Genomic DNA, 13026 nt, shown 5'->3' with positions numbered 1-13026 from the left:
CATTCTATCTGAAATCTGAGACATCGTTTTGTAGAAATTGACCATAGGAACAACATATATTAAAATCAACCCTCTAGGAATACCTATGCAGAAGCTAATTTCATTTGAAAGTGGAAACTTGGTGAAACATATTTTAGACACAGTTAACATTATAATTGGTTACATAATTGTCTTCTGTTTACAAATATTTCTGGCAAAGGAAAGACAGTAACTGATATATGGATAAAGTTTCTGGAACTCTGCTTATTATTCATGGACTTATTACTCATTTGACTTTTTTAATGTCAAGGAATGCAATATTTAAATAATGTTTATGTTTCAATTATCTTATTTTATAGGTTATCCAAAGGCGTGTGAATGGACAAGCAACCTTTTACCGCACATGGCAAGCGTTTAAAATGGGTTTTGGCAACGTAGAAACTGAGTTTTGGCTAGGTATAATGAAATTGTAATGCAAAATTGAACTTTTTATGTACCTTTAAAAAAAACTATAATAGGAAATGATTGATATGTTCTGTCATGTAGAAATATATTCATCAGTGCAAGAAAAGAGGGGATGTATGGTGTTGCAAACGAGGATTTTAGGAATGAATAACTTGGTGTTGTAAGTAGTGTAAAGTAAAAATATGCAAAATAAAACTGTAGGAAAGTTAAAAAAAACCCAAATGTGTCAGAAGTAAGAATAAATTTAAAGAATATCACAGATACAACATATTATGGACGAATGTGGGTATTTATACTGCATTCGTTCTATTTGAGCAGCCAAAATGCGTTGACTGTATATTTCTATGTCATATACAGTCACTGACCCGATATCACTTTTCCTCATGAATATTCAAATAGAAGTTTCCGAAAATATATTAAATTATTCATACGATCTTTTCAACCTTTTCTTGTTTCTAATGTACTAGAACACACCCGCGAAATCGCGGGCATATACAGCTTGTGAACTGTTTTAGGATGATTTTTTGTAGAATATATTATGTGTGAAGAATTACATAAAAGTTATCAAAAGCCCTCCCCCTTTTCCAAAGTCCGATATTTGGTTCCTTTATGTTAAAATCAATCATATTCGTGTTTCTGGCCTACGACCATAATTATTCTTCTACTTTGCTACAATGCTTCTTTTGGTAAAAGTCAAATCAAATTAAAAATTTGCACCGTTTCAATCATAAAGTAAATGTAACTGCTTATATATAGACCAGAGTCTGATAGTCTAAAAAATATGCTTCTATGACAATCGATCAGTCCTTTTTTTAGAGAGCCTTATTAACATGCCAATGGTAGGATTTGAATCATGTAGAATGACTAATACCGACTAAGTCTAATTTGAGGGGATGTTGGAGGGGTCCTGATCCCAAAATCTCTGGCTAAAAATCATGAAATCCCGAGATACAGAATTTAAAGAAATTCATATCCCGAAATAGAAAAATATGTTCCCGGATCCCGTAAGGATCAATCTCCAAATCCCAAGCTTTAAAACACCCGATCCCACCGCCCCGAAAAAGGTCCTGCTTCCCTCTAATCTCTACCTTACTTTCATTTTGGCCAAATTACTATTTTCCCTTTTAACAATAAATTTGTATGCCCAAATTATGGCAAAATATAATTATGGTGTCTAGTCTGTGCGTCGGTTTGTTCGTTTGTTCAGTCGTCCGTCTCGTCCGTCTGTCCCACTTCAGGTAAAAGTTTTTGGTCGAGGTAGTTTAAGATGAAGTTGAGCATGTTTTACTTATTTTAATATATATGCAAGTGGTATGACTCCTTTATAAATAGTAAACATTTCAAAGAAAACAGTAAACAGAATCAGGAATTTTCTATACCAACATAGAAATTCCCTGACAAAATACAGAGTCTCTATATATATTAAAGTAGAATAATTGTTGATTATTACATGTAGATAAATGCGAAAAATATTTGTCTTCTCTAAGACTAAGGAGGCATAATAGTTTTGATTCTTGCGATCTAAACACCATGATATGGAGAACGTTCTACGATTGGTTGTACTTGTGTCACATGTTTTACTTATTCTAATTTAAATAGTAAACATTTAAAAAAAAAAAACCAAAAAAAAACAGTAGACAGAATACAGAGAGTCTCTATATATTAAAGTAGTATATTCGTAGTTTACATGTAGATAAACGAAAAAAATAATTGAGGTATAATAGTTGTGGTTCTTGCGATCTAAACACCATGATATGGAGAACGCTCTGATTGACTTATCTATTTTTCATTTTTGTTATCTATCATACGATTGGTTGTACTTGTATATGTTTCAAACCGGAAGTCTTATCTATGACTAAAAGACAGTGTGGTGACGGAATCATATCCGGACCCCTTTTTTGTCGTTTTTCTCCCAAAATAACTCAATCTGAATAATCATACGAAAGGATGACAAATGCGACTATGCATGTTACCTATAGGACACAGAGGCATGATGACTTATTTATTGTGAAAGGAAGAGAAGCGACACCCAAAATGAGGTCTTCTCGTTTAATAGTATAGATACAACGACGTGTAGAACGACTCAAACTTGTTTCTTTTATAATTTTTGGAAAACATATTTAACTTGTTAATATTTTTTGTTTGCAACTCATAAATCAATCTGTTTTATGCTTATTGCTGAATGTTTATAACATATATTCAAACGAATTTGTTCACCATCAAATGCGAGTTTGAACAGGTAATTAATGTAAATTTTATCGTGTTGTATATTTCTCCGCTTGCATCATATAAGGCCTTATAAAGGGGGATTTTCCCACTATTTAAATCAAATAAACAACATTAACATATTAAACAACAGTTAAGAAATTTTATTTTTATATTGCAGTATAAAGACAATAAAAGTGCATTGACTTGAAAAATCAACAATATACTGATTCGGCCCGAAACAGGGAAATAGCTAGGCATAGCATCGCATTTCCCCGTTTCTAAGCCTCGCCCTTTTATCGTTAATATGTCAAGTCAAGGCACTATTATTGTCTATGTACAATCGTATTTTCTGGATTTTTTTGAAACTATATTCACATAATTATGTAAATAAGGTGAAACGGTACATGAACTAAAATGCCCTTGAAAGATGATTTTTATTTTATCTGCATTTTGCAAGAATCTGTTAATTCAGAGCAATATTAATCAAACTATAAGATGTACCAAAAATAATCAATTTCGAAGATGGTAAACGCATTACCAGGGAAAAAAATAAGAGCTACAAGTAACACTGTAGATTCTTGGCTGTCAACTTCTTATTAACAATTGTTTTATGGTAACATTCAAGAACATTAAGTGTCTGTATTGTAGAAGAAAGTTATGACATAAAAAAAAAACTATCAATATAAACAAGAATTGATCGTTACCATGTAGATCACTGTTCACATTTATGAAGAAATAATTTTATTAATTACCTTTTTATAATTTTCATTGGATAATATGCTACCACGTTACGAGACACCTTAAATCATTTTCGTGTTTCGAAATTCGTTGCACATTTTAAAATGTTTAAAGAGTCAGATCGAAACAGAAACTTCGGTCAAGTTTTCCTGAAAGAATTTGACTCCGGAAGGTTAGCAGACACTTAGTACTGGTGAATCTGAGGAATATGAAACGGACAAGATAACAACGAAAATAAGGAAAACATTCTTTCGGCAAGGAAAAAATAATGAAATTATACAATTATCGGAATTGAAGAAGCTTGAGACTAATTGTGTAACTAAGCGGATTTGGAGACAGCAAACATCACAGAGAGAAAGATTATGAAGAGAAAAAAAAACGAGGGAAATTAATTATAGAAAGCAAGTATAAAGTAGTGAAAAAGGCAAAAATACCAGTAAAGACAAAGACAAAAAAATCAGTTACAGACAGTTATAAGGTAATGATTTTTTTTCTTTTTGATGTATTTAACATTTTGGAGAAAATCTTATAAGTTCTGATGCTTCTACAATTAATATTTTAAGCTCTGACAGTAGCGAGTACTTTGATTTTTTGAAATGTCTGATGTTCTTTTTCTACCTTTAAATTGAAAAAAAATGGAAATTAACATTGCCTTGTTAAATGTATATTAGATTCATAAAGTAAATGATTTTTCTTAATATATATATTTTCTTGAATGTGTAGGGTCAAAAGGCGGATATTGGCATAAGAAGATGGATAACATCAGTTGGAGTTGAAGTAAAAAGTTGAATTTCAAGTTTTTTCCCCATTTTTCCCGCTTAGTTTTTTGTTCAGTGTCATCATGCTGTTTGTATGTATTATTATTTTTTTTTATTTACAATTGATATATTTTGAATCAAAATGTTATGTACTAATGATTTGATTTTATTTTGCAGGAAAAGTTATCTTCGGTGAGTATTGTTGACGATGTGTACTGCTGTACAAGAGAAATTGTTTTTTGTATGGAGTATATGATTTTAAGTTCATTGTAGAAATTGCGCCTCTCTGCCGCCTTGCCAGATTATTTTGCGCTTGATATAACTTCTTGCTTTTTGCATTTAAAAGTCATATTGGTTTATTTTCCTAACTGTTGAGTAATATAAATAAAAAGTCACCGTTCAGGACAGTTTTTCAGTATTTGGTGGCCTAGCGGCTACCTCAAATATGTTTTAATCTGTTTGCCTTATTTTTTAAATTTTGTTTTGCTTACTGCGTATTTGCTAACTTACAAACATTGTATACATGTTTGAGTATCTATTGTTTAAATTGTTTATCCTGTTCTGTGAAACAAATTTTCTATGTATGTTTTGCTACTATATCATTGTATATTGTGTTGCAATAAAAATAAAACTTTTAATTCGTGTTGTAAGAATCCTGATACTGTTTAATGTTTGATTAATTAAACAAAATCGTGAATCACTGTTTACATTGATCTAAGATGTAAAAAGTAAAAACATACTGAACTCCGAGGAAAATTCAAAAAGGAAAGTTTAAAATCAAAAGGCAAAATCAAAAGTCCAAACACATCAAACGAATTGATAACAACTGTCATATTCCTGTCTTGGTACAGGCATTTTCTAATGTAGAAAATGGTGGATTGAATCTGGTTTTATAGCTAGCTAAACATCTGTAATAGACTTTATTCATATAACCGACTTTTAACTATGAAGTTTATATCTTTTCGACAGGTTACCTAGGACATTCTGCTACAAAATGAAGTTAGAGAAACGTAAAGAAGAAACACCAAGCTTTAAATCTGTACAATTCTTTGGGAAAATTTACTGCTTCACATTTACTTTACACGGCATATATATTCGTCGGAAAATAGAAAATAGAATCCCTCAAATAACAACGATTAAATGTTTGCTTTTACTTTCAATGGCTGCTTTTACTTTTAATGGCTGCTTTTACTTTTAATGTCTGCTTTTACTTGTAATGGCTGCTTTTACTTTTAATGGCTGCTTTTAATTTATGTCTGCTTTTACTTTTAATGTCTGCTTTTACTTGTAATGGCTGCTTTTACTTTTAATGGCTGCTTTTACTTTTAATGGCTGCTTTTACCTTTAATGGCTGCTTTTACTTTTAATGGCTGCTTTTACCTTTAATGGCTGCTTTTACTTTTAATGGCTGCTTTTACTTTTAATGTCTGCTTTTACTTGTAATGGCTGCTTTTACTTTTTATGGCTGCTTTTACTTTTTATGGCTGCTTTTACTTTAAATGTCTGCTTTTACTTTTAATGTCTGCTTTTACTTGTAATGGCTGCTTTTACCTTTAATGGCTGCTTTTACTTTTAATGGCTGCTTTTACCTTTAATGGCTACTTTTACTTTTAATGGCTGCTTTTATTGACCAAGTACTAGGATGTTGTAGGTAACCTGCCAAACATAAACTGGAGTCAAAAGTCGTCGGTAATATGAAAATATCCATTGAACGTCCGTTTTGTACGGTACTCGTCCGTTTCGTTTCCGTTTTGTATCCGTTACGTGTCCGTTATACATCCGTTGAAGGTCTGGAAGATAAATTCACCAACGGACTTTTACCGAACGTTTAACGGATAAAACGGATGTTGAACGGACTCATACCGGAAGAAAAACGGATAAAATGGATGATGAACGGATCTGAAACGGATAAATGCCAATTAAAAAGTATGCGTCAGAAATGCCAATTATTGGTATGTCAGATTTCTTAAGGTCTGTGAATTCTGACATATCTATAATCGATCTCAGAGTATAGGCACGTCTTCACAATCAAGCAGTTCTTATTCCGGCCAAACACTGCCCTTTGGCGGAATTTTGAAGACCAAATTAAAGCCAGTTACGCAGAAACATTTTGAATATTTATACGATTTACATGTATTATAATGGTCGCCTTTGATTTTTCTGTATATCTTGTTCATCCGTTTTATCCGGTACGCTTCCGTTAGGTGTTCGTTTTATGCGGTACTCATCCGTTGGATGTACGTTCGACATCCGTTCTGTCCGGTACGTTTCCGTTTCTCGTACGTTGCATATCAGTTTTGTGTCCGTTATGTATCCGTTTTATTTGGTCAGTACATCAACGGACTCCCAACGAATAACAATTTTGTCAACGGACAACTTTTATTTTCATCCGTTAGGCGTCCGTTCGTGCTATGCGATAAGGTGTGACTGAGGCTTTATTAAATAATTTACATATTAGGGCATGACTTCTGTGTACATTGTTTAAGCGAAATATATGTGTTTTCCCCCGTCAATATATAATGCAGCAATTAAAAAGAGTATTTTAATTTGTTCGTGAGAACACTAGAAATTAAAATGAAGTGAGAGATAACGGAAAGTTCATATTTTAAACAAATAATATGTATATTCCGCTCTTGAATTATATATGATATGAATCCTATACAATATAGTTAAAAGAAATGAGTACAGAGTAAAGCCGTTGTTGCAAAAGAGGTTGTTGCATTAATAATTTACATCCCAAATAATAATATCATAAGATTACTCAAGACATTCAAACGTTTTATTACTAAAATGCCGTTTAAGGGTGATTGCTCCATTGTTAATTGTTTGACCTAGTGTTAAAGAGATCAACAAGTTGGGGACGAGCACTTATTAACAATAACTAAGATTGGTAAGTCCTGTTATAGTTGGAAATTGAGCTGTCTCTCGAAAATGAGGTCATATTAGACACTATGATAAAAAAAAAACATTTTGGCTCAGATACACAGTTTTTGGTGGGGTTTGTGTTGCTTAGTTTGTAGATTTCTATTTTATGATATGTATAATATGGTAGCGCGAATAAAGTGTCCATTATTGCCCCACTTTTTCAGGGTTGGACCCATGCGGTCGTTTCCAGCTGCGCTCGCCGAAACTTTTTAATTAGATAGATTAGACCGTAGTTATTCCCGTTTGAATGGTTTAACGTAATCATTTTGGCGCCCTATATAGATTACTGTTCGTTGTAGAATAAGGCTTCGTATTGATAACTGTACCTTGACTTATAATGGTTTACTTTTATAAATTGTGACTTTGATGGAGAGTTGTCTCATTGCCACTCATACCACATCTTCCTTTATATATCTGTTTGTCTTTTTTTCTTTTTTGACATGGCGTTGTCCGTTTATTTTTATGATTAATGTTCCAAGCAAAGCTTCACCTGCACATTGTAACAATTTGCTTGACCCGACACAGTCATGCACTAGCTAGGTATATGCAACTCAATTATGCAGGTTCACTTTGATGATTAACATATTTCTTTTCAAACAATGTCAATTAAATAGACCACCTGTACAGTTAATGAATTAGCCGTTTCAGAATCTAAAGGACTATGGGTAATTTCATTGTCCGTACCCAAAAATGAAAATAACGTCACGACATTGGTTGAATTTCCATTGTTTTAGACGTTTTCAACCAATCACGACGTTTTGGTGTTCATTTTTTGAAAATATTACCCAGAATGCAGTAGAATGTGTTGCAGTCTCTCCAACACTGCGTAATGTTATAATTTATTTATTTTAGGAAATGTTAACGTTCACATGCTGACTACAAATAATGATTATAGCTTGCGAATCGAATTGGAAAACTTTGCGAAAGAAGAGAGATACGCAGAATACAATTCGTTCAAGATATCGGATGAACTGTCTTATTTCCAATTGTCTATCGAAGGCTACAGCGGCAATGCAGGTTCGTATTTTTAGTTTTTATTAGGATTTATATTTAAGAATATTCGCTTTCATATGATGTTCGGAATCCTATGGTTGTATCCATTTGAATGCCTTAAAATATGCAGCCTAATAATCCCCATTTATCTTTTAAAATTTATAATTCTAGGCCATCTGTATACATCTTACAACATCTTTGTGATTTTCTGATAGATTTTGACAATATAAATTTGTTATTGAGAACGCTAAGAAAAGGTAATAGAGAACAATCCCACGAATTTTATCTAAAAAACAAACCCCCGAACCTTTTGGTGCCTTATGAATACACATGATGATACGATTTTTATGAAATACTCATTACATTGAAGACCTGTTGGTGACCTTCTGCTGTTGATTTTTCTATGGTCGGATTGTTGTCTCTTTGACACATTCCCCATTTCCATTCTCAATTTTATCGAATTTAATGTTTGGATTTTTTTTTAATTATTTGTACAAACGATGACCGTGTTTAAAGTTCATTAGATATAATGTAACTGATACGACTACATTTTGTTTGATTAAAATTAATGAATTTTGATAAACGATTAGTTTAATGTGTAGATTAAAAAACTCTTGATTCTTTGAACAGAAATATTCATGTGATAGATATCTATATAAGCAAAAATCAATATCTCAATTATAAACTTTTTGGTTTCGACCGTTTTGGTAATACCCTAATGTCGTGGCTCTGCTATGGTTGTTGTTTTTTATATTATGTTTTTGTATACTTATGAGCTTTGTCCATAGAGTGTGTTTAGTTTATTTTCATTTTCGTTGTAAGCATAGTTAGTTGTTTGATGATGATAATGAATACAAAATGTCGACTGCTGAACCAAATTGTTTGACATTTGTAACTAGTATGACTGTTTGTCTTGTATGATTGAATTTATGCGACTGTCATGACAATGAGAGGTTAAAATCAGGTGTATTTCCTGATCTGACAATTGAGCAAAGCAATATCATATTTTAAGTGTGTCAGTACCGAAGCCCTGACTCCAGAACTAATGAAAGATACGATTGTGGATTAGTTTATCATGAAACATCTTTTCCCAAAATGCCTAAGGATGACTAGTTAGTAGAAATGTGTCAATCATTAGTGTCCCTCTTGTCATCAGTTATACCAAAGTTTGACATCTATTTGACTATGCGAGATGTACATGTCAACAGCCATCTCCGATTGGAATGAAGCCGATCAATCGGATGCCTCACATAAAGAGTGCCATGCTCATTGCACGTTAAGAATCATTGCAAAATTTATGGTTTGGGAATACTTAGGTGTCCTGTTGCAAGACTAAATTTCTGTCCAAAATATTTTTTTTTCTTGGCTATCCAACTCTTTCGACCATTATCCTTGACAATCTTTACCATGCAAGATACTTAAGTTTATTTTTGATACTTGTAAGCAAAATGATAAGCGTTGACCTGCACAGTCGTTTACTATGAAAATGAATACACTGTATACTGGATCATGTGAAGACAATTGTAATTTGAATTGTTCCCTCAACCAAAAATAGTCTATTTTTTTGGTTGATTGAACTATTTAACTAGATTTCGTTCATACTTTAACTATTCTTGATTGAACAACCAGTTGATTAAAAAACAAAAATGAGAATTTGATGGCATGTCATTCAGGAAGAGGGACGAAAGATACCAGAGGGAGAGTCAAACTAAAAGACAGAAAATAAACTGACAACACCATGGCTATAAATGAAAAAGACAAACACTAGTACACATATCACAACATAGAAAACTAAAGAATAAGCAACACGAACCCCATCAAAAACTAAGGGTGATCTCAGATGTGACGGAAGGGTTGGCGAATCTTGCTTCACATGTGGAACCGTCTTGTTGCTTATGTCATAACACATTCGGTAAATATTGTAATTCGGTATGTCATATTCATGAAAGGGAAGGGGATTGTAGTGGGACGAAGTAAGGAACATATCTGATATCATTTGTGAAACTGTTATTTCATTAAATGTAGCTGATAACATGTGATTTAATTCCTTTCACAATGAAACCAGATTGGAACCACGAGTTAAATATTAATTGTTGAACAACCTATTCTAACAACAAAAATTGTGCATCTATTTGCAGGTGATAGTTTAGCCTATCACAACGGCATGAATTTCAGTACCAAAGACAGAGACAACGATCCTTCTTCCGATAGGTGTGCAGTTGATTTCCTTGGGGCCTGGTGGTATAACGACTGTCAACGATCTAATTTGAATGGCGAATATTTATCATCTGGATCTCACACCTCCTCTGATCATGGAATTGAATGGTTTACATTTACAGGTCCAGCCTATTCATTAAAAAGGTCCAAAATGATGATAAGGAAGGCGGTATCAAATGGTAGGTGTATCGATTATACTTTATTATATTATTCGTTTCGTTTGTATAAATCTGTAACTTGAATTCATCATTTCCGTATTGGCCTATAGGGTATAAAGATGGCACTCTCCATGTTGAAGCACATTTAACATATATTGAAAGGTTTAATTTATTTGAATCGAGTAAAATTGCATCGAGTCACTTCATACGTCATTTTCCGAAAATGAATTGAATTACTTGAAAATAATATGCCTTTGAAAATTTTCTTTTATCTATTTGCAATTGATATCTATAGTATATCTTTAGTTTTTACTGAATGTTAATCAAATGTAGAAATTCAAGTATAAGTTTTGTAAGTTTTTTCTTGATAATATATTGATGGCTTGTTCTAATAATTTTGATTTTATTTTGCAGGTAAAGGGCGGTGACTGTTCGAGTGCAAATTTGGTGTTGTTTTTTTATTCCTTGCTTGCAATGATTATTTCGTGTTTGCTTGGTACTACATCTTGCATGTTTATTTGAAGTTATATTTCTAAATACTTTCCTTCTGTATAGTTAAGTCACTGTGTAGTACATTTGTTCTCCTTATTTGGCAGATATTTTAAATCGGTATATGCCTTGTTTAGCTTTAATTTTACTATTTACTTATTTTAAATAGCTTGTGCTTATTTGCTGAATTTGCTGACTACATGTACATAATGTTAGCATGACTGCTATTTTTTTATTTTGCTATAATGTTTCATGAAATATTGTTGCTTGCATGATTTTTGTATAATATTATGAATACGCTGTGAGGTTATATAATTGAATTAGGTAAAATTCGTATGTGAGAATTTTGACTTTTGTGAAGTGTTTACAAAAGAGAGTTGAAAGATAACAGAAGGACAGTCAAACTCCTAGATCGAAAATAAACTGACAACCACATGGCTAAAAGGAGCATATCCGATGTCATCTGCGAAACGGTTATTCCACAACGGGCAACCAACTCGCGAAGGCGTCAGTAAAATTTTCGAAGGGATGATTTCAACTTCACCATTTATAACAAAGTCAAAAACTGTTTAGATTGTGTGCAGAGTTTCTTATTCCGATTATTCTTTATGGCATGTAAATCAAACTCATCATATATTTGGACTAAATTTAGTATATACGCCAGACGCGCATCTCGTCTAAAAAAGACTCATCAGTGACGCTCGAATCCAAAAAAAAGTTTAAAAGGCCAAATAAAGTACGAAGTCGAAGAGCATTGAGGACCAAAATTCCTAAATTGTTTGCCTAATACCTTGATACAGGACACATAAACATTCATTTTTTTTATATTAGATCGCGGCACATTTGAATTAATTGTTGAAAACATAACTTATTTCACCAATCTTAGTGCAAAAACTAACTATATTAATCCATTGCATCTATTAATAAAGTAATGTTACTGAAGTGTTTTTTTAATCTGTTTGGGTTAATTATAGACCTTTGTTGGATGTCTTGTCGCTTTTTTGCATATTAACATAATTATAGACATAAATGCTTGTCTGAATATTCATTATGTCGCTGCTGTATATTAAGTACTAGTATATAGTGTGGTGTTATACCGTTCATATACTTTGAATCTTTTGTGAGAAGCCTTAGAATTATAGTTAAAATGATAGACAATGGCAAGTATTCACTTGATTGAAAATCATTCTTTGCTCTAAGTGGTGTTTTTTGGTTGAACAAGACAACGATTTTTCAGTGTATATTCTTCTCTCAAATCTGTAATAAGACAATACACTTAGTTACATGGGGTTTGTGTTGTTTATTCTTTAGTTTTCTGTCTTGGGTCATGTGTACTATTGTCTGTCTGTTTAGCTTTTACATTTTTAGCCATGGCGTTGTCAGTTTGTTTAAGATTTATGAGTTTGACTGTCCCTTTGGTATCTTTCGTCCCTCTTTTAGTTAGATAGTAATGACTTTACTTTATCATAGATAGTAATGACTTTACTTTATCAGAAGTAATTGTATGGTTGCGAAAATATCAAGAGGCATAATATCATATGCATACTCAGAAAATGAAAACGGCATGTGTATACCTTTTATTAAAATGTGTTGTAATATGAACAACTTGATTTATCACTGATTGTTCAATGAATAGGATCAACTAAAAACAATGTATGTTCAGGGGGAGATAGTAGGTAAATATTGTCAAGAGTTTGGGATGTAGTCGGAATAGTATGGAATGTCGCTAGAAAATAAGGTTAAAGTTGAAATATACCAGCAATTTTGCTGTACGTTAAGTTTATCGGACAATATTAGCAATTTTGCTTTATATAAGAAAACAGAACCTTAACATGAAAAAAAAACGAAGTGTGCATGGAGAACTCAAAACGTAAAGACCCTTACAAAATAGGCAGATCAAAAGCTAAAAACACATCAAACGAGTGGATAACCACTTTTATAGTCCTGACTGGGTACAGGCATTTCTTCTGTTTTAAACAAAAGACCAGTCAACCATTCAGATCATGGAAAAAATTCTTGTAGGTTTTGCATTATGACTTTTATCTCTCTTATCTTTATTTGATAAATATGACATGTATAATTATTGAGGCTACTTA

General features: G+C 32.4%; 1 protein-coding gene across 1 annotated transcript; it reads left to right on the top strand.

Annotated features, from left to right (window-relative positions):
• Nucleotides 1–344: 344 nt before the first annotated feature.
• LOC134719527 (ficolin-1-like) lies at nucleotides 345–11035 on the top strand. Its single transcript, XM_063582521.1, has 4 exons — nucleotides 345–435; nucleotides 7926–8090; nucleotides 10205–10462; nucleotides 10856–11035. The coding sequence occupies exons 1-4, from the start codon at nucleotides 399–401 to the stop codon at nucleotides 10867–10869; spliced, it is 474 nt and encodes a 157-aa protein (XP_063438591.1). The 5' UTR covers nucleotides 345–398; the 3' UTR covers nucleotides 10870–11035.
• The last annotated feature ends 1991 nt before the right edge of the window (nucleotides 11036–13026 follow it).

Source organism: Mytilus trossulus, chromosome 5 (genome assembly GCF_036588685.1).
Source record: "Mytilus trossulus isolate FHL-02 chromosome 5, PNRI_Mtr1.1.1.hap1, whole genome shotgun sequence".
In the NCBI taxonomy this organism is placed as follows: domain Eukaryota; kingdom Metazoa; phylum Mollusca; class Bivalvia; order Mytilida; family Mytilidae; genus Mytilus; species Mytilus trossulus.
The sequence above is the reverse complement of the archived record's forward strand: the minus strand, read 5'-3'. Positions and strand labels throughout refer to the sequence as shown.